Here is a 23,398-nt window from a genome sequence, read left to right as displayed (position 1 = left end):
CCCCCTCCCTCCTTACCTCCCTCCCTCCCTCCCTTCCTTTCTCTTTTTCCTTCCCTTCCCTTCCCTTCTTTCTTTTCTTCCCGTCCCCCATCCCCTGTCCCCTGTCCCCTGTCCCCTCTTCCCTCTCCCCTCTCTTGCGGAGGTAAAGCGATAAGGTTTATTGAAGCTCAGAGTTACAGTTCTCTTGCTAGAGGGTGTGCTGGAAAGTGGGATGCCCCAGGTAGAAAAAGGCTTCTTTTATAGGTCTCTATGCTAGTTACTCCTTCTGGTCTTACGGGATGTGCCTTTTTATGATTGGTTGGCACGTCTCCACTCCTGGCTCTAGAGGGTGGGGGGTGGGCTCCGTGGGTGGGTGTGACCTCCAACTATGTGTTCCTACCATAGACTGCCCTGTTCTGCCTAACATTTACTAACTTTTCAATCTCAAACCACCCTCTGAACACATAGCCCTAACTGCTGTTAGGGTGAAGGGAGACGACCGCTCTGGCTGTTTCATGCTGAGGAGGGGCGTCCAAAGGAATGGCAGTCAGGGCTGGTCCAGAGATCTATCTAAGGGTCCACAGTAGAAGGATATGTTCATTCCAGGTTCCATATCCAGGACCATTTGCAGCTTGATGGCCTCTAGATGAGAAGAAACTAATTTAGTTAAAAGAACTAATAGACAGGGCCTAAACGCTAGGGCTGTGATAATGCTTTATTTTTTTAATGTTCACGAGATCACTAGTGATGACCCTTTTTTTCATATCCGATTTTAGTAATTTATGCCTTCTCTCTTATTTCATGGTTAGACTGCTAGAGGTTTATCAATTTTAATGTTCTTGCCAAATAACCACCTTTTGGTTTTACTGATTTTAATGTTTATTTCCTGTTTTCAACTTTATTGATTTCTGCCATAATATTGTATTTATTTTCTTCTTCCTTTACACTTAATTTGATCTTCACTCTAGTTTCCAAAGGTGAAAACTTAGATGATTACTGTTAGATCTTTCTTCTCTTCTGACACATATGTTCAATACTATAAATTCACCTGTAAGCATTGCTTTTTCTGAATCTCACTTTCATTTTTATTTAGTTCAAAATATCTTAAAATTTCTCCTGAGACTTCTTTAATCTACAAGCTGTTTAGAAGTATCTCCAAATATTTGGAGAATTTTCCGGCTATCTTTCTGTTATTGATTTCTAATTTAATTCAATTTTGGTTTGAGAGACTATATTGTATGATTTCTATCCTTTTAACAATTTATTTATTTATTTATTTAAATTTTAAAAAATTTATTATAAATTTGTTAAGGAATATTTTATGGGCCAGAATGTAGTTTATCTTGGTGAATACTCCATGTGTGCTTAAGAATAATATGTATTCTTACATCATTGAATGAAGAATACTATAAATGTCTGATCTAATTGATTCTTTCTGATTGCTGGATCTGTCAATTACCAACAGAAGGGTGTTGAGTCTTCAACAATAGTAGCAGATTTGTATATATATACAAAAATATATATGTATATTTTTTGCAGTTCTGTTGATTTTGTCTCTCTTATTTTGAGACTGTATTGGTAGGGACAGATTGGTAGTTCTTGAAGGATTAGCCCCTTTATCATTATATAATGTCCTTTTTTATCCGTGATAATTTTTCTTGCTCTGAAGTCTACTTTGTCTGAAATTAATATAGCTTCTTCACCTTTCCCTTGATTAGCATTAGCATGGTATATTTTCCTCTATCACCTCACTTTTAATCTGTGTTTTATTTAAAATGAGTTTTTTATAGACAACATACAGTTGCACCTTGTTTTTTATTTACTCTTATTGTCTTTGTCTTATAATTGGTGATTTTAGACCATGCTGTTTAAAGTGATTATTGGTATATCAGATTAATATCTATTATATTCGCAACTTTTTTTTTGTTCTTTGTTTCTTCCACTGCCATTATCTTTTTCTGCCTTCTCTGATTTTAACTGAGCATTTTATATGATTTTACTTTCTCTTCTCTCTTAGAAATCATTTGTACTTAAACAAACAAAAAACATTTTAGTGGTTGCCCTAGAGTTTGCAGTATATATTTACAAGAACCTAAATTCACTTTCTAATAACAATATATAGTCCCATGGGTGATGCCAATGCCCTATAACAGAGTATTCCCTAATCCTCCTCTTCCCTTATAACATTTTTGTCATTCATTTTATTTATCCATAAGCTATAATCACCTGATATATTGCTGCTATTATTATTTTAAACAAACTGTTATCTGTTAAATCAAATTGAGTTTTGAGTGTGGTATATTTACCCAGTTAGTCCAGCACCATTTGATGAAAATTTTTTCCTTTTCCAATTCAATTGTCTTGGCATATTTTTTTTATATCAATTGACTAGGTATGTTTTATCTATTTCATCGATATGTTTGTCTTCGTGCTGATGTCATACTGTCTTGATTGCTATGGCTATACAGTAAGTCATAAAACTAGTAATGTGTGTCATTCAACTTTGTTATTCTTTTAAAAATTTGTCTTGGCTTATCTAGGTCTTTTATATTGTCATAAGATTTATAAATAAGTTTACAAATTTCTACAGAAAAAGGTCTTTTGTTTTTGGATTTTTAGCTATATCAATTTGGAGAAAATAGACACCTTAACAACTTTGAGTCTTCCATACATACATGGTATATAACTCCATTTATTTAGATCTTTAAAAATTTCTCTCGTGAGGTATTGCACATATTTTGTTATATTTATTTTCAATAATTTTATGAATTTTACTCTAATTAAATGGAAATGAGTTTGTAATTATATTTTCTAATTATTTGTTGATAACATAAGGAAATAACTGATTTTTTGTGTATATTTTGTAACTTAGCAACTTTGCTAAATTCACTTATCAATTCAAGTAGCTCTTTGCAAGACATCTTAGGATTTTTAACATATTTGATGATGTCATTAGCAACAGAAGATAAATCTATTTTATCCTTTCTTAATTTTATGTTTTTTGAAATTTATTTTTCTTTCCTACAGCACTGGATAGTACCTTTCATACAATTATTGAATAAAAGTGGTTAAAGCAATTAAACTTTTTTCTGTCAATCTTAGGGGGGAAAGTATTCACTATTATACGATTAAGTATGATATTGGAATGTTTTATGCAGATGAATCTTATTAGTGTGAAGAATTTTTTTTTTATTTCTTGTTTGCTGAGAGTTAAAAAAATGCCAGATGCTTTTTGCTCCCTGCATTTATCGAAATGATCATATGGTTTCCCCCTTTATTCTGTCGTATGGTGAATTGAATTAATTTTCTATTGTTAAACCAAATTTGCACTTCTGGGATAAACCTCACTTGATTATGATGCATTATCAGTTTTATATATTGCTGGATTGATTTGCTACTATTTTTAATGGATTTTTGCATCTGTATAAATGTGGTTTATTGGTATTGAATTTTCTTGTTATGTCTTTGTCATATTTTGGCATCAGGGTTATCTTAGGATTATGAGATGATTTGGGAAGTTTTCCTTTTTCTTTATTTTCTAAAGGAATTTATATAAGGTTGATATTATTCTTTTCTAATTCACTAGTAAAATTGCTTGGGTCAGTAGTTGGTTGATTTCAAGATTTTCTCCTTGAAAATTCAGCAGTTTGACCACAATATATCCAAGTGTGGTTGTCCTTCTATTTATTTCACTTGTGCTTTACTGAGCTTCTTAGATCTATAGGTTAAAGTTCTTAACCAAATTTGAAAAATTTTGACCATTATTTCTTTAGATATTTTATCTACCCTATTCCATCTCTTCTCCCCTCTGGGGCTCCAATTGCATATATGTTAGACTGCTTGAAATTGTTCCACATGTCTGTGAAACTCTCTTTAATTTTTAAACTTTTTTTGCTCTCTAGATTTCAGGGGAATTCACGCACATGCACTTTGAGCCATTCTTCTATATGACTCTCTCCATTCTGTAATATCTCCCTTCAATTTCTGGTTGCTGTGGTAGCCCCAGACAGGTTTCTTTCACATCTTAACCCATTAAGTCTGTGGTTTTCTGCTGGAGTTTCAGCCACTCCTGCTATATTGACTGGGTAGTGCCCTTAGTGGAAAGATTGTCTAAACTCGGAATAGCTGTCAGTTTCTGTCTGCTTTTCATTGCTGTCCAATGTCCTCTAATAGTTTGTTTGTTTGTTTTACTTTCATCCAGAGTTTAAAATTATCTGTGGGATGTTTAATATGGTACAATCTATTCCATAATTATTAGAAATGAAACTCTTCCTATATTCTAAGCTTAGTTAATTTGTTTAATATCTACCTTGTCTTCAAATTTAAAGATCCCAGTGTCCCCAGTGCAAAATAACCAGTCACTGGTTCCTAATAATCCTATCTCAGCTATGCTTCCTGAATCTGTTGATACCTGAGTTCCTTAGAGCTACTCTTTTAGATTAGGTCCTCATTTAGTTGGTTTTACTTGCTTCCTAGTTTCAGTCACTTCTCATATTGCTTGAGGTACCTTCCTAAAAAACATTTCTTATTATGTTGCTCACTTGTTTCAAGACTTCTCTAGGCTTCTGCAGGATTAAATATTGTTGGCTTAGTCTATAAAACCACTCACAATTCAATCTATGTCTTGCTATTGCTCTTCATAGAAACTGTGCTCCTGATATGTGAAGCTTTTTCTCTGTTCCTTGGACATATCAGAACTTTCCATGTTTCTGTAATTTTGTACTTTGTATCCTGTCTACTTGAGCCATTCATTTGCATTTGGCTTTTTTAGATTTAATTTTAAAATTCGATTCAAATACCTCCTCTTTTGGAAAGTCTTCCCTGGGTAGGTTACCTCTGTTCTCAACATCTCTCTTCTATATTCCTACTTACAAACTTGCAAGTTGCACTTACAAACTTGCAAGTTGACTTGATTGGCCGATTGGTCTGTCTGATCGATCGATCTATCTATCTATCTATCTATCTATCTATCTATCTATCTATCTATCTATCATCATCATCATCATCATCATCTATCTATCCATCTATCCATCTATCATCTATAGAATCTCCTGTTTCTCTCACTAGATTCTAATCTCCTTGGCCAAAGTGTTGTGTCTTTCAAAGATGTATATATTTTTTAGTATTTATAACATCTAGTTAGCATTGTATACTCTGTATAGATTTTTGTGTATACTTTTGTTGATGATATTACAAAGAACATCTCACAGCAATGGTACTTAAAGTAATGATTTTACACATGGACATTAAAGGCCACAGACTCAAAAGGAGAAACTAATTAGACAGTTTGTATACTATTCTGTTATTTATTGTTTCTTTAGGAACATATGCTCCCTCATCAAGCATTCCTATAGCGTTCTGCAGAAATGGTGGAACCTGGGAAAATGGCAGATGCATTTGTACAGAAGAATGGAAAGGACTGAGATGTACAATGGGTAAGTTTCTTGGGATAATACTGTGGTGTGAGGTGCAGGCAACTCTTGCATTAAGGAGAGCAGCAAAGCTTCTTGAAACTTTTGTTAATGATTATAGTAACATGGGCATAATGATGATGGCTTTAAGATGTATTTATTAGCTCAATAGTAAAAGCTAAGTTTTCTTCTTGGGCTGTTTACCTGTATGTTCAATACACCTTGTCTGTTTCCCAACTATCAAGTTTCTCTGTAAATTCATCATTGCTTTTCCTTCTGGATGCAATGTTTAATACAGGGTAATGGGTGATATGTTTTCCCAGCTATTTTCAATTGGTGATATGCCATATTACCAATGGAAATATATGCCATTTCGAATATCACGATTCTAACTTTTCTCAAGTCTAGATGCACCTTCCCATCCAAGTATATACTTAGGTGAAGTTTTTGTCTTTTCTTCCTTTCTTTTGAAGAGGTGTTATTAATTTACTGGTTTGCTTTCAATCAATGATATCTCAGAATCAAAGTTCAAAGCCATTTTTTGATCTGTGGTGTGCTTTTCAACACTCTGCACCCTTCATGCTGTCTGCTTAGGACCCAGAGCCACAGAAGCACATTCTCATCATTTCCTACCCTCCTACCAGCCAGCATATCCTACGTACCCATAACTTTAGACCTTTTGCTTTAACCCACATCCTTATGATGCCTTTTTACCCTGTATGCTCTATATCTTTCATTTTCAAGATTTCACCAGATCTGTCACACTATCCTTGCCGATGTGTTAGTAATCACATCTCACCTTTACCAAGTTAATCATTGTGCACACTAAGTAACTGGAACTTGTTACTTAACATATTAGTTATTTTAATGGTAGTAACTTAACAAGACAAGAAAATGTGAAGTTCTTGGTGGGTTAGTGTGTCACATAAGCCTTCTATTACCCTTCAAATTATACTGGATATGTTTTGAACTTTGACATTTATCTGGTCTGAAATTTGAAAAAGAAAGGTATAATTTATAATTTAAATATTTTTTTCTTTTTATTATAGCTAATTTCTGTAAAAACAGTACCGATCGAGGTTTTACTTTTCTCAGAATTCCAGTGGGAAGATACGGATCTTCCTTGGAAAAGTGTGACAAGAACACTCTGAATGGTATGTGCTTTTCCAAACATCTCCTCTGTTTAGGTATGCAGATCACTATGCTGGGTTATAGCTATCAACCCTCCAACTAGTATTAGGTCCTGGGAAGAGGCATCAAGGCAGTTTTTGTGGAGGAGTTTGGGTCCCTTTCATGATACCAATGTTCAAACTTGAGGGTGCTTCTTCACATAATTCTAATTTTCCTGAAAACCGTAATATGGATAAGTTGTAAATTCCTTTTAATACTTCAATTGACTTGTTTTTCCATCTTACTCAATCTCCTGGAGTTTGATCAGGTTAATATCCTCTCTTTAAGTTATATAATTTGCCTCAACTTAAATAATTAGCTAAACTATATCTATTTACACCATATCTATTTTCAGACTTTATATTTTTATGTGGCGATGCACAGTTAAGTCTGTCCACAGTTAAGAGTCCTTCATCTCCTTATTCATTTTAGTTATCCATCTTGGAATATTCTCTAACTTAATCAAAACTTTCTTGAAGTGTGACAACCTTGCTTGCATAGAGACATTCCAAGAATAAAGGCGCAAATAATATTTTCTATTTCTAATATGCTCTCCGATGATATTCAGGATTTTGATGACTTATTTGATTTCAATGGCACATTAGGTAAGATGTTCTGAGAGTAGTCTTTTGAAATTCATAGATCTCTTTTTTGATAGCTTAGAGCCCATTGTTATATTATTTTTCCTAAATGTTCTACCTGTCCTTTGTTTTAATTGACTTTCATCTGACCAATCCCCTTACCTCTCACATCTTCCTCCAGGTTATCATCCATTTCCTGTGGAACTAAATCCCTCAAAAACAGCCAATTCTAGATCATTTATGAAAATGTTTGATAGAACTTCTTTTAGTAATGACCCTGGGGATAATTTAATATTTTATTTAGATATTTATTTTTGAGTATGTCAAGGGCTCTTTGAAACACTACCTAAATTACATGTACTTCTCTTTCCTATGTGCTTTTTTACTTTATTTAGTCTAAGAAATTATGTAGATCAGCATTCCATTTTCAAAATCCAAATTGCCTCTGCCCGCATATATCATTCTTACTCAAGTATTTATTATACCATTCTTTACATAGATACTTATAGCCTCTTGATTAAAAGCTCAGAAGGTAAAAGGGAAGTTTCAATTGTGTTAGTACTGACTTCTTATACTGTATGGTATGTCCATGGATACCTATTATCTTAATTATTATATATTTTGTACGTCTTTTGTAAGTATTTCATAATAATTTATAAAACATATATGCTATAACAAACAAACAAACAAACAAACAAACAACTGTTTGCTAGTGAATTAGGAAGAGTAAAAATGTCAAGGGATATCATACTTGCTTGATATATATTACATTTTTGGGGCAAAAGAATAACTGTCTTTCAATTGGTTATTTTCTTTTCCAAGCAACTATTATAAACATGTTTGAATTTCAGATTGAGTCCATCGATAATTTTAAAACTATAGATTCCAACTATTGGCAAATTTGCTTTTAGTTTTATATTGAGAATTACTTCTAGTTATTCGATTTTATATAGCAAATGATCAAAATACTTTTCAATGATTTTGAGTAGGTAGATATAGAGGACAAGAGATACATTTGAAATATGGCTGCTTAAAAATAAAATCCTATATATGTATTTAAAATTTTTATTATGTCAGAGTGTTGAGATGAAGCCATCGTATATGAGTGACTTTAAACTTCTGCTTTAAGTGTTGTAGAAGTGAGCTCTAATTTCAGATTTCCTAGTTATTCCTCAAGAAGCAGCTACCCAAAATTGATCCTGAGGCAAGTTTGATCTTCTGATCAGTTATCCTTCTTATGATAGCTGGGGATGACTTTATCTACTAGCAGCCTCTTACATATTAGCCACAAAAGGACACTGAGGAAGGGAAACTTAGATAATAATCCTAGGAAATAAACCTAATGATCTAATAATTATTTATTTAGAGCCAAATATCAAATAGGTGCTGCAATATAATAGAATGCTGCCTTTCAGATTTTAGCCAGGTTTGGCTAAAGAAAGATCAACTTATAATTCTGTTCCCTTAGGCTAGTATTCCCTCATTACATCCAATTCAAAGCCCTGGCCCTTTTTGTTGTAAGGCAAATCTTCTTTGCAGACTTCAAAGGAAGGAAATAGTCAACTGGTCTTTTAAAGTCTAGATTTAAAAATCAAGACAACGAGTGGCATCTGCCTAAAATACTCTTGTAGTAAATGTCTGATTTACTTTTCCACTGCTATGTATCAAGCCACCCCAAACTTAGGGTCTTAAAATAATGATGATTTAGATTTTTCAGTTTTTTTATGTTGACTGTGGCAATTGGACTATACTGGAAGGCCCAAGATGACTTCACTCACATGGGGTATTGGTGCTGGCTGTTGGCTGGCACTCCCCAGTTCTCCTCTATATGGTCTCTCATCCCACAGTATATTAGACCTTCTTCCTTATATGACAGTCTTAGGACAGCATTCCAAGAAGGCAAAGGCCAAAATAGCAAGTCTCCTTGAGGCCTAGGTTCTGGAACTCACACGTCATTTCTACCATATTCTCTTGGTCAAAGCATGTTATCAGGGCAGCCGAGATTAAGGAAACAGATGCCACTTTTTGAAAAAAGAGCAGCAAAATCATGCTGTGAAGGGGCATATATACAGGAGCAGGCAATTGCCGTGACTATCTTTGTAAACACTCTCTCTCTCTCTCTCTCTCTTTTTTTTAAATTAAAGCAGGCAATCCAATAGCAACCCGGCTATGCAATCTTAATGAAAATGGAGAGATAACTTTAGAAAATGCTACAATAGGAAGTTGCAATGAAAATCTGGAAAGCCTGGAAAAGCAGGTATGCCATATAGCCTATGTGATGGTCACCCGGGAAAAATATCTGATGTCTCATCAATGCTTTTTAAAACTCTCAAATTAGAAATAACAAAAACCAGTACAAAAGCCATTCTTGCTATTTTTTTTAAGTTGATATGTTTGTGGAAAAAGGACAATTGGACATATTGGTTTAGCAAATTTCAGCAAATGATAATCTATAGCATATTTTAAATGGCCTCATCTTTTTAGACCAGTGAAATTTTGACTGAAAATAGATCCCCGACATTTGAGACCAAAAAGAAGGTATATTTTAATGGTCTACTGGATCAGAATAAAGAAAAAAAAAAAACTATGACCAAAGACCTTTTGATACAAGAAACTCCAGAACCTGATAGTAGTCTCAGGGCTGTATCCATAAGCAGCTGAAACAGGAAGTACATCTGAGTAGATATTTTTTTCATGTAAATTAAATTATTTTGACTAAAGATACACCCAAATGCAAATACATGGAATTGCTAAGACCTGGGGCCAAGCAAGAGGAGGAAGAGGAAACGTCTTTATGTGGTCCTTCTAGATGCTGGGCATATTACATATGTTATCTCATTTAGTCTTTATAGAACCTCTGTGAGTTAGATGTTATTCCCATACTATAGATAATTGTAGCTAATAACACTTATTCCTGAGGACTAACCACATGCCAAATACTGTGCCAAACATTTTACATGTATTATTTCATCATATTTAATTCTTACAACAACTCTGTAGATAGGTATTAAAGTACCCATTTTATAGACGAGGAAACTGTGGCTCTGAGAGGTGCAGTGTGTTGCCTGGTGAAGTGTAGCCAAAAGTGATGAAGTTCTTGAGTTTAAAGTCCACACTGTACTATACTGGCTCCTTGGCAGGGGTGGAGATGGGAGTGGGGATGGTACTGAGATGTGGAGGTGCCTGCCAACCACACAGGTTGTGCCAGCCACTAAACTTCATGTTCTGGAGTCTGACAAACCAGTGTTTGACTCTCAGCTCTGCCACTTTCAAGCTGTGTGAACTTTGGATGAGCTCCTTAACCTCTTCAAGGCTTTAAATAGGGATGAGGATACTCAATTCACAATGTTGTTTTGTGTATTAAATGTGATAACACCTGTAAAACATCTAGTAAATTGCCTAGCCTGTGGCAGGTACCTGTCTATTGAATGAGAATGTTGTTTCTGTCTACTGACTAGGTATCGTTTCTGACTCTTCTCCAAGCTTGAAAAACGTGTGATGTTGGTTTGAATTTTGAAATGATGCTGCCATCTAGTGAAAACTAAAGCCCCTACCATCCACACACACACTCTGACACTTAGCTCCACTAATAACAGTATGGAATAACATGTTGTAGGCACACAGCAGCACCCATTGGCCAATTGATACACGGAGATGTTGTCTAGGTCAATGCTGCCCAAACTATCTGTGCTAAAAATCCATTTTTAAAAATTATCATCCCATGGCAGGCCAATAATTATATAAAACAAAACAAAAATGAATTACTTGGAAAATAAAGTGAAAAAAGATATATAAAATACATATCTATTTTAAAAATCACTAGATTCAACAGCATAAAATTGTTATATGAATTTCTGACCACTTACTCTCAGTTGCTGTTCTTATCTTCCCATGGACACTGTAACAAACAGTGAACCAACATTGATCCATGGATCACACTTTGAATAGCAGCAATCTAGCTAAAGCAGCTTGTTAGAGTTAATTAAGCCTGGCAAATAGTAAAGGCTGATAAAATCCCCAGCCTGTGTGTACTTTGTCCTTTACTCAAGGAAAAAAACAAACATGAGAAACCAAGTGGATGTGAAGTCCAGGAAATTGGGGCTCAACTAAATTCCAGCTTATTAATTTGAAGCTGTGCGCAAAGTGTTTAGACATGATTGTACAAAGTTAAGGTTTTCTCTTTCTTTCTTTTTCTTTCATTTTTCTTTCTTTCTTTCTTTCTTTCTTTCTTTCTTTCTTTCTTTCTTTCTTTCTTTCTTTCTTTTTTCTTTCTTTCTTTCTTTCTCTTTCTTTTTCTTTTTCTTTTTCTTTTTTTAACAGATAGACAATATCTCTGTTGGGTCTCAAAATATTTCTGCTGAAGCCCAGATTTTAACATCTGATGTCGGGAAATTAACTCCCGAGAACATCACTTCTGCTGTTAATGTGGTTGGACAGATCTTCAACTCATCCAGAAATGCTTCATCTGAGGTAAAACTCACAAGATTTTAAAAAAGGGGAGAGGAAGAAAGAAAGAGAGTCATCCCAAACTCCATTTCTTATTCTATGATATGAACTTGGTCATGGTTTAGGTTGCTTAAAACCATTTACAGACCATTCTTTCTGGGAGATGCTCAAAGAAATAAAAAAGGGCTCACTCCTGGTCTAAATATTCTTTCAGGATAATCACAATGATTGTTATGTTAAATCATCTGGAAAGTTCTAGAGCTTTCTATTTCACTTTACTAATATGTTTACAAACTGCATTTGACCTCATCATTCCTATTCAATTCCAAGTAATGTTCTAAGGAACTCACTTTGGAACATGCTATTTTAAACTATGATCTCTTTCTGCTAAACGTATTTGCATTTTAGTTTTGGTTTTCAAAAAGTTTTAAGCCCAGTTTACATTTCTGGTATTATAACCTACTAAACTCTGGTACCTGAAAATAAGAACTACAGTTAACATTTATCTACTGGCACAGCTTGAGTACTGGTCAAACAGGAGTATAAACCACCACTATGTCTACCAGGTGAATATCAGCATGACCTGAAAATATCTACTCCTTTCTTCTATTCCCTTTAAATGTCTTATTTCAAAAATTTATTTTATGTTACCCTAGGTCTTTTGGAAAGTAAATGGGATTAAAATCTCAAGTTAATAAAAATGGAATTGAAGAGAAAAATAATGACCCAAATGTAAAATTAGTGGAAGAATTAGTCAATATAGACAGAGGGTATTAATGCCCCAGAGAGGGCAGTTAAACAGTAACCAAATGCCAAAAGATCCTTCCTGATGTACTCCTGATTTTCTAATTATAAGAAAACTAGAAATAATTTAAGTCTAATAGTTACTAAGTGTAATAGTTACTAGGTGTAATAAATTATATTAAGTATCGTGAGTTGTAATGTTTTGACAATCAGAGTCCTGCACCCATTTTATTTTGTTTCTGCTTTTGTATCCACTCATTTGCTTTTCTGTTTCGGGGGATGGAGTGGAAATTCTGTGAAAGATCTTGCTATGAGGTCAAATTCAGAGACCTAAGCTGCCTAATTGACTACCTCAATTGATATTTTAACTGTGCCTTATCTTTATTTTCTCTGCAGTCTTATGCAGATCAAAAACTAAGCCTTTAGGGACCTAGAGATTATTGTGCTGAGTGAAATAAGTCAGACATAGAAAGATAAATACCATATGATTTCACTTATATGTGGAATCTAAGGAACGAAAAGAACTAATCAAAAACAGACTCACAAATATAGAGGACAATCTGGTGAAGGTAAGAGGGGAGGTGAGGTGGGTAGGGGACTGGGAGAAAGGGGTGAAGAGTTGAAGAAGTACAAATTGGTAGTTGATAGATGGTCACGGGGTTGGGGAGCATGGCATAGGGAGTGCAGTCAGCAGTAATGTAATGGCTAGGTGTAGAGCCAGAGGGAATATAGAGTAATCAGGGGGATCATTGCATAAACTATATAAATGTCCAACCAATGTACTGTATACTTGAAACTAATAATAAAATTAAATTAAAAAAATACTAAGCCTTTAATTCTGAAATATACTTGCTTCTAGATTATCATACCAATGGTATCAATTGATACCATTATAATTCACGATAACAATGGTCATGATGATGTATGATGTCTGTCTTCTATGATGATTGGTGTCTTCTTCCTGGCAGGCAAAATTAGTTGCTGTAACAACAGTGAGTCAACTTCTAGATGTCAATGAAGATGTTTTTCAAAAAGTTCCTGCTGATAATACCTTTGCAACGTAAGCATAATTCCAATTTGGCAAGAAAACCTGGCAAAATGCTGTTTACTTTCCTAGGTTAAAGCCTTAACAGATATGTCTTTATTTTGCTCATGGATGCACTAACTAATGGATTCCTCTGGAAAACAGATGGAAATCTTGGCTCTCTACCTAATCTTCAGTTACTGGACAGAGTGGTACATGTTAACTTCTGGTTCCAAGCATGGCCATGGATGGAGAGTAACTGGGATGATTTAGATTAGAACTTGCTTTCCTAACTCTAGGTTGGTATGCCCAAGGGACACCCGCATACACAGCAGGAGCTCTTCAAACTCTTTTCTCAGTTCACAGAACTGCAAATAACAGCATAACTTTGCAAGACACATTGGTAGCAGTCCCCCCTTCCCACCAACCGCCCCCGCCGAACACACACACACACACACACACACACACAAACACCTCAAGTCTCCCAAGAAACTGGTGTATTTTAATTAAGCTTGCTTTAACTTTCCCAAGGCTGCTACACTGAACAACAACAAAAAAGGGATCCAACTCTACCTGTTTTCTCTCTTCTTGTTCTGGATTACTTTTGGTTATATATTTATACTAAAACTCAAGTACTTTATTCATAGAGTCCCTCACTAGGATTTATTGTGTTTTTTATCTTATATACAGTTTTCCTAACTCATTTAAAATTTAAATTAATATGCACACTCATAGAAAAATTTAAAAAATATGAATGAGCAAAATTTAAAAAATCATTCTTACCTTTATTAACCTGTTGGTACATATTCTTAAAGATTTTTTTCTCTGTATGTGTATGCATGTTATCATATTACATAATCTATTGACTTATAACTTGTTTTTGTCACTTAATATTTTAGAACCAACTTTTTAATATAAATACGTGTACATCAACATCACAAATTTAGGTTACTGCGTAATACGAGTGAATTTTTATTTAAGCAGTTCTCTTGCTGGACATTTAGATTGCTTCAAGTCTTTAAACATTCTTCTACGCAGTTTTATTTGCATAACTTATTATTTCCTTGGGAGAATTTCCTACAAGAAATTCTCAGTTTTCTAATTACTATAACCACTACCTATTTCGTATTGAGCCTTCTCAAAGTAGGAAAAGCACAAAAACAAGAAATAGAGCATTTAAAAGATTATAATTCTGAGAGATGGAGGTAGAAGTTGTGTAAACAATTTAATTGGTGTGTTTTATGACTTCAGGTTTCAGTTGGAGTTTGGTCCTTCTCACTGGGAATGTGGACACTCCCCCTTTTCTTGAAGTTGGAGAAGGAAGTGAACACAGGGTTCAGAGTCTATGTTCAGTGAATATGGAGAATGAGAGCCAGAGTGGGCTCTCTTCAGAGCTAGAGTCTCTGTGTTTGTGGTCTTGCGAGAGGAAAAGGAGGGGGGTGGATGTTTTTGGTGAGAAAGCTGAGGAAAGAGAAGTGAGATTCGATTGAGAATGTCACAGATCATGATGCAGATGAGAATGCTGTCCTAACAATAAATGATTACAAATTTTATTGGCTTAAGATGTGGAGAAAAGAACAATTTTGTGTGACTTATGTGTAATATCCAAATATCTTTAAAGTGGTGTTTAGAGGATAAATTAAAAATTTAAATATACAACACATTGAAATATGAGATAGCATAACCACACTCAACCTCTTTCCTCCCATTCTAAATTTCTAGTGTACTTATTTTTCTAATCATGGTCTATCAGTTTACCTGCTCCCTTTTGATCTTTTGCATATGCCTGGTGGATTCAGTTCCTTCATTTACTTAGATGATGCTTTTGCCTCAGCCTGCAGTCCCAACATCAGGTCACCAACTCTTAGGAGGGTATTCTTGATGAGCTGCCAACAGAGGTCATCTCTCACTTTCCTTTCTCACCAGGAAAGGAAACTAATCACTACTTGGGGCAACTCTTCCTTTCAAAACTCCATCCCCTGAACCTAGTTGCAGGGTCTCTTCACAGGCACCAGGCCTTAGTCTTTCATCTCACTTTGACTTCTTCTTTCTTTCATTCAGTTTCCTTAAATTACTGAAATGCCCTTCTAGATGTAGTGGGAGAAGCGAAGAGTGTGAGAGGAAAAAAGAAAATAGTTATAGGAAAGAAAGAATCCATCTCAGCTTCAGCCATCTCAAGTTGTCATAGTAAAGTTATCTAGAGCCCATTTGTCTATTCTCTTTTTCTAAATTGGGAGGAGTCAGAATATTGAAGTTGGTGGAGCCCTGGAGCCACGGGCAGGGTCTCTGCTGGTAAAGGCAACTTACTCTAACCAACGACTCTAAGACCTCATTTCTCCATTTTGAAATATGCTATGAAGATCGATCCATAACCTTGAAACTTTGCTGTCACATTCAAATCCGTAACTGTCCTTGTTTACTTAACTTTGGGAACGCAAAACTATTTTCCTAATACTGGCCACCTCAAGCATTTACATTTCACATTTCTGTTTGTATTTCTGTTCCAGCCAGCCTCCTTTGGTTATAAGACATGCACTTAAATTATCTCAACCATATTTATTGTAAAGAGGCATATGGAATCTCATGAGAACCTAAGAACAGGGTCATGATACAGCTGCATCCTAGAGACCCTGGAGTAGGGGAATGGTAAAAAATACAACACATCTTTGAAGGTCTCGATAGAGTATTTTTTTGGTCCTCCTTCTAGGCTAATATAAGAGTTGTGACCACAGCCTTTGGAGTCAGACAGTCTTGGGTTCATACCTTAGTGTCGTTATTTAGTAGCTACGTGATTTTGGCCAAATTACTTCATATCGAAGAGACTCAGATTCTTCAGTGTAAGGTGGCAGTAATTTTGGGACTCACTTCAGTAAGATTCTTGTGAAGCTCAAATAAGATGATGCATGTACATTGCTAGCATCATACCTCACTTATATGTATTAAATATTGAAAAAATTAGTTTAGCGGTTGCCTTTATAATTAACATGACTTAATAAATATCTTTACTTCTAGTTTCTGCTCTCACATAATTTAACCCTGTTCATGGTGTTGGGGAAATAGAATTAAAAAAACAAAATCTTCTCCCAACCCAGAAATGCTCTCCACAAAGGTAGTAGAAAAAGAAAACACTTTTATTATTGATATTAAACCAGAATGTGATACTAGCACAGGCAAACCCCTAAGAGATTACAAAGACAGAAAGGAATCTCACTTTTTTATATAGACAAGTAGATATAAGCCATCACATACATGTTTTCAGATAAGCAAGAATTAGTCCTCGAGAGAACTTGACAGCACTATTTGTCACACATAGTACATCCTAAGTTTACTTGGTGAGGTGACCATTTGTGTTAACTAATTGACTTTATCCAGAGGAAAATCATACTTCTCATATCTTCATTACAGGAGATAGTTTTGCAACTTGGAGCAAGATGTCCACCCACAGAAGTTAGGCTCCTACCCTTCCACAGAAACTGGGAGTAATGGGAGCTATCTCCCTTGATGTATACACTTCAAAGAGATGGCTCCCTTGTCTTTGAGAAAGACAAGGTCACAAAACTGACAAAATGACAATTGAGTCTTCAAAAGGATTTTTCTTTACATTTCAAAGAGAGGAGAAAGTACTTACAGGTTTTATAAAGTAAGTGTTCCACATAAAAAGGAGTGGAGGGAAATTTCTTCCCTTTTTTCAACAGGAAGAATTAAACTTCAATTTTTAATTTGTATATGTTCCTACAAATGATACAATGACCTCTCTGGTCTCCTCTAAACCATGACTTTCCTGGTATAACAGCTGCACTAAATGGAAAATTCTTGAATTAAAGGATCCAATTGCTTCTTCTAGTTGATAGCCAGCCTCCAGATTGAGTACTCTGAGGCAAACACCTATCTTTAATCCAGTCAGTTATGGCAAGAGGAGAAAAGAGTCATATGGAAGAAAAATGACCTTAGAAGTGGCTGTGTCCAGAGCAACTTTTTGAAAGTGGTTGTGAACATGGCAAACACCCCCATATATTTAGTACCTCTTTCCATTTAGCCTTTCAATGCCTGAGGGAGCTCCTCTTAGTATCCCAAGATACTGACCTCTTACTAGATGTTCAACAGATATTACTGGTTGAATGAATACATGAGATATGTACCTAGAAAATAGATATTTGTTAGGTATTCCTTCTGTTGAAAGCAGCTCTGGAGTATGATTGTTATTCATTAAGTGGGAAATACATAGTGTGAATAGCTGAAAAGTACAGAATATGGTGTTACAAAAGGCAAATCATTGAAACAAGCCAACTTGAATGTTTCTATATAAATGATTATCACATCCTCTTTACAAAGCATCTTTATTTTAAAGTTTGTCTTTTTTTTCTTACTCGAGAAAGGAAAATCATACTTTAGTGATAGAAATAAAGATTTAGAATTTTGAACAATTACATTTTAATGAATTCTTTCATTTCTTGGATAACTAGATTGAACCGGTTATCTTAGAAACAGAGATTTTATTTTGACAAGTACAAAAATAGTGCAAATATTTCTTACAGGAAATAAGAAAAAAAAATCTTATGACTTTTCTTTGGAGAACACCAAATTGAGAAGTTCCTTCCGTATCCTCCCACCTTTTATCTAACCTACCTTTAAACTTAATCCAAAGTAGAAAAGAATATTGTGAAAATCTGCAATATTTGGTTAATAGCCAAGGCAGTGAGCTCAAAGTTCTGTTCTTCCCTGGTTCCATATGAATAGTCACCTTAGGAAAGAACAACTTACAAGAGATGCTTTGGACCCCAAGGGGTTTGGGTGAGAGAAGAGACTTCGAAATGTGGAAACTGATTCTCACTACTGGGGAGATAAGGATCTCAAGCCTGGCCAATGTTGGGTGGCAACATCACCCTTCTATGTGAAGAGCAGCGTAATAAAGATTATTTCTATTCAGAAATCTGTCATTCTTGAGTTACAGCTTTCCATAGTGGCTGTACCAATGGCATCAATATACAAGGTACCCTTCATTGGGCACTGTCTACCAGAACTTTGAACAAGAAGCATACATAACCAAGGAAGACTCTGATAAAGAAAATCAATGTTTTTTAAGTGATTGTGCCTATGTTGTTTTGATCATACGAGTTCTGTGGTCATGCTTTTCTATGGGAATGTGGGAGAGAACACACATCTCTGATTTTACAACAAATCTGAAATATTACATTATCATGTTTTATTCCATGCAGTCTTATTGAGCAAATGGAGGATTATTCCTTGTCTTTGGGTAACAAGACAGTGGTGAAACCTAATATAGCAATACAGTCTGTTAACTTCTCTTCAGAAAGCACTGTGCAGTCCACAGGTGTTCGCTTCACTGTGGGGAAAGGTGAGCTGTTTGTTTCGTGTGCTGGTAGTAGGAGAGAACATTCTGCTACCAACCATAAATAATGTTCTATTCATAAAAATGTAGATTTTTAAAATATACTTTTTCTCTTTCCTAGGATCTAGCAATTCTCTTGTTTCTGGTTCCACATCTGTAAGTACAAGTGCAGACAGCCTTGATCCAGATGATCAGACTGAACTTCAAATCTGGCTCAATACCTCGAAAAGTAGGTCTCGAACTTTATTATATTAAAAATGCACTCAAATTCATGGAATTAATAATTTAAAGTCCACTGAGTGAGAAACAATGTTTATTTAGTTTCACACTGAATAATTTGCATTTGAGTATGTTTAAACTCTGACAGATTATGGTAATCTCTATTATTCTAGGTCACAGAAATGATTTCCTTCCTTCCTTCCTTCCTTCCTTCCTTCCTTCCTTCCTTCCTCTCTCCCTCCCTCCTTCCCTCTCTCTCTCTCTCTCTCTCTTTCTTTCTTAACTTTTTAGAGGTAGTGAATTGAAATACTCTGGCCACAGACACAAATCTGTTTTCTAACAAAAGTCTAGCTAATGCGGTTCATTTTTACAGTTAAAAATACATTTAAAAAATATTTAGTCACAAGTTCTGCCTGTGTTTACCAGTAGTGGCATGGCACTCACAGGCTCACATTCATCCTGTAGACCCGTGCGGAGGATATTTTATGTAATTGACACAGTTATCATCTATTAGTACCAATTTTCAGTTATTTCCACTAATATAGTGCCCACCACAGACTCCCTATTATCTTGCACATGGTTCTTTAGAAATTCTTATATCTAACTTGAAATGTTTGTACTTTACAAAAGTCTAAAACTATTGACTGATTAATTTGACAATAGTAATAAAACAAACTAAACACACACATTCACTTTTATTTTCTCTCTAAATAAAAATTCCAAGCCAGAATGTACATATTTTAAAAAGACTAAATTCATAATTCTCATTGGTTGTGTAATTCCAATTGGTTAACTAAGCCTTTATTGGTTATATAAGTTACAAATATCTTTCCTCCGGTCTGTAGCTATCTTTTGCTTGTTTTTTATAATGTCATTTGTCATACCCAAATTTTAACTTATAATGTGGTTCAATGTATCAATCTTTTCCTCTGTAACTGGCACTTTTTAAAAGAAATCCTTCTCTATGTGAAAATTGTAATGATAGTCTCATATTTTCTTCTGAAATTTTTAGTGTTTGTGTTTACATTTAGGTCTTCAGTGTACCTAGAATTTATGTTTGTATTTGGTGAAAGATAGGAAACTAATTTCTTATGCCATATAAACTATCAATGTAGTCAAAAGACTTTTAAAAAACTGTCTAGAGACAAAGACTTAGATTGGACTGAAAGGGACATATTTTTGTATTGATTTTTAAAAAGCCTCCAAAATTATCTACATATTAATTTTTTGTTCCTTTAAAAAGACATTAAAATGCATAAGCAAAAATTATTGGAAATACAGGGGCACATTGACTAAACCACTTTTATAGGGAAGAGATTTTAGGGCAAATATCCCAGAAATTGAAGATCAAGTAGACAAAAGTTAATTAATAAACTTGACCTTTATATGCATTTGTATGTGAGTGTAATTTCGTTTGTGGACATCAAACAGAATAAAAATTCTTTTTAAGTATCAATGGAGGGCTTTGAAAATTGACTATTTATTAGGCCACCTAAAAAAGCTTATACATTTTGTAAAACAAAAGTCACACAGGACATAGTTATTGACCATCATGCAATTAAACTAGAAATGTGCCATGATAGAATAGCCAAAATTTTATGCAATTAGAAATTTTAAAGCACCATCTTACAAAGGAAATTAAAATGCAGATTACAAGTAATTTTAAAATTAATGGCAATTAAAATGCCACAGAGCAAAACCAGCGGAATGTGGACAAAGAGGTATTTAAAGAAAAATGTCTATCTTAATAAATTTATTAGAAAATAAAAGAAATTGTTAAAAAATAAATTAAATGTTCAGCAAAAGAAGCATAAAAGAAAATAAATGTAAAGGAAGCTAGAAGGAAGGGATTAATAAATAACTGTAGAAATTAATAAAAATAGAGATTAACAAATGCTAATCAACAAAATGAAAATTTATTCTATAAAAAGACTAAAGAAATACCCAAGCTTCTGACAAATTTGATCAAGAAAAGGACAGAAAGACTATCAATAAAGGGACATAAAAAGAAGTATATCTAGAAATAGAGAGATTTTTAAAAATTTTTATTTATTTATTTATTTATTTATTGTGACATTAGTAAACAAAATTCAATAAATTTCAGTTGTACACTTTAACAATAAGGCATATATATATGTTTACACTGTGTGTTCACCTCTCATAGTGAAATTTCTTTCTTTCGCCACATATTTGACTCCCTATATCCCATCTACCACCCCCCTTCTCCCCACCACCTTCCCTCTGGTAAACACTAGTCTATAGTCCATGTCCATGAGTCTCTGTTTGTTTGTCCTGTTCATTTGTTGCTTTTAGGTTTATATCCCACATATAAATAATATCATGTGATTTTCAAGTTTTTCAGTCTGGCTTATTTCGCTTAGCATGATTATCTCGAGTTCCATCCACGTTGTCGCAAATGGCAGTATTTCATCTCTTCGTATGGCTGAGTAATATTCCATTGTATATATGTACCACCGCTTCTTTAGCCAATCATCTATCGTAGGACACTTCGGTTGCTTCCATGTCTTGGCCACTGTGAATAATGCTGCTATGAACATCGGTGTGCAAATATCTTTTCAGATATGGGTTTTCAAGTTTTTGGGGTAAATACCCAGTAGAGGGATTGCTGGATCATATGGTAGATCAATTCTTAGTTTTTTGAAGAACCTCCATACTGTTTTCCATAGTGGCTGTACCAATTTGCAGTCCCACCAGCACTGTATGAGAGTTCCTTTTCTCTGCATTCTCTCCAACATTTGTTATTACTTGTCTTTTTGATTATAGCTATTCTAACAGGTGTGAGATGGTATCTCATTGTGGTTTTGATTTGCATTTCCCTAATAGCTAGTGATATTGAGCATCTTTTCATATATATGTTGGCCATTTATATGTCCTCTAGGGAGAAGTGTCTATTCAGATCCTCTGCCCATTTTTTAATTGGATCCTATTTTTTGTTGTTGTTATTGAGTTGTATGAGTTCTTTGTATATTTTGAATACTAGTCCCTTATCAGAGGTGTTGCTTGCAATATTTTCCCATTCTGATGGTTGTCTCTTTACCTTGTTGACAATTTCTTTTGCTGAGCAGAATTATTTAGTTTGATGTAGTCCCATTCATTTATTTTTGCTTTTACTTCCCTTGCCTTTGAGATCAAATTCATAAAATCCTCTTTAAGTCTAAGGTCCTTGAGTTTAGTTCCTATGTTTCTTCTATGTATTTTATTGTTTCAGGTCTTATACTCAGGTCCTTAATCCATTTTGAGTTAATTTTGGTGTGTGGTGATAGACAACAGTCTAGTTTCATTGTTTTGCAGGTGACTTTCCAGTTTTCCCTGCACCATTTATTGAAGAGGTTTTTCTTTCTCCACTGTATGTTTTTGACTTTTTTGTTGAAAATTATTTGCCCATATAAATGAGTTTACTTCTGGACTCTTGATTCTGTTCCACTGGTTTATGTGTCTGTTTTGCTGCCAATACCATGCCATTTTGATTACTGTCACTTTGTAGTATAATTTGAAGTTGGGCAGAGTGATGCCTCCTGCCTCATTCTTTTTTCTCAGGATGGCTTTGGCAATTTGGAGTCCTTTGTGCTTCCATACAAATCTGATGATTTTTTATTCTTTTTCTTTAAAAATGCCTATGGGATTTTGATGAGGATTGCATTAAATCGGTATAATGCTTTAGGTAATATGGTCATTTTAACTATGTTGATTCTTCCAGTCCAAAAACATGGAATATTTTTCTATTTCTTTGTATCTTCTTCGATTTCTTTTAATAGGGTCTTGTAGTTTTCATTATATAGGTCCCTCTCATGTTTCATTAAATTTATTCTTAGATATTTTATTCTTTTTGTTGCAATTGCAAAAGGAATTATTTTTTTCAACTTCTTTTTCTGACACTTCGTTGTTAGAGTATAGGAACACTATGGATTTTTGAACGTTGATTTATTTTGTTTCCAGAAACTTTATGTATTTGCTTATTGTTTCTAGTAGTGTTCTTGTGGAGTTTTTAGGGTTTTCTATACAGAGAATCACGTCATCGGCAAATAGTGACAGTTTGACTTCTTCATTTCCTACTCGGATGCCTTTTATATCTTTTTCTTGCCTGATTGCACTCGCTAGGACCTCCAATGTTATATTGAATAACAGTGGTGATAGTGGACAGCCTTGCCTTGTTCCTGATCTTAGGGAAGGTTTTTATTTTTTCACCATTAAGTATAATGTTGGCTGAGGGTTTGTCATAGATGGCCTTTGTTATGTTAAGGTACTTTCCTTCTATACCGATTTTGTGAAGTGTTTTGATCATAAATGGATCTGTATCTTGTCGAAGGCTTTTTCTGCATCTATCGATATGATCATATGTTTCATATTTTTAAATTTATGTGGTGTATCGCATTAGTCGATTTGCGTATGTTGAACCATCCCTGTGCCCCTGGGATGAAGCCCACTCAATCGTGGTGTATAATCTTTTTAATAC

The 23,398-nt window shown here is 34.5% G+C and overlaps 1 protein-coding gene across 1 annotated transcript in view; it reads left to right on the top strand.

The window, feature by feature from the left end:
• Positions 1 to 23,398, top strand: part of ADGRG7 (adhesion G protein-coupled receptor G7) — a 65,696-nt gene that overhangs the window by 7,824 nt on the left and 34,474 nt on the right. The window contains exons 2-8 of the mRNA XM_011355735.1: positions 5,301 to 5,414; positions 6,440 to 6,544; positions 9,286 to 9,398; positions 11,462 to 11,611; positions 13,300 to 13,391; positions 18,572 to 18,711; positions 18,827 to 18,934. Coding sequence (XP_011354037.1) covers positions 5,301 to 5,414; positions 6,440 to 6,544; positions 9,286 to 9,398; positions 11,462 to 11,611; positions 13,300 to 13,391; positions 18,572 to 18,711; positions 18,827 to 18,934 — 822 coding nt within the window. The remainder of the gene's footprint in view (positions 1 to 5,300; positions 5,415 to 6,439; positions 6,545 to 9,285; positions 9,399 to 11,461; positions 11,612 to 13,299; positions 13,392 to 18,571; positions 18,712 to 18,826; positions 18,935 to 23,398) is intronic.

This window comes from Pteropus vampyrus, unplaced genomic scaffold (assembly GCF_000151845.1).
Source record: "Pteropus vampyrus isolate Shadow unplaced genomic scaffold, Pvam_2.0 Scaffold1, whole genome shotgun sequence".
NCBI lineage: Eukaryota > Metazoa > Chordata > Mammalia > Chiroptera > Pteropodidae > Pteropus > Pteropus vampyrus.
This window is presented reverse-complemented; position numbering and strand designations above follow the sequence as displayed.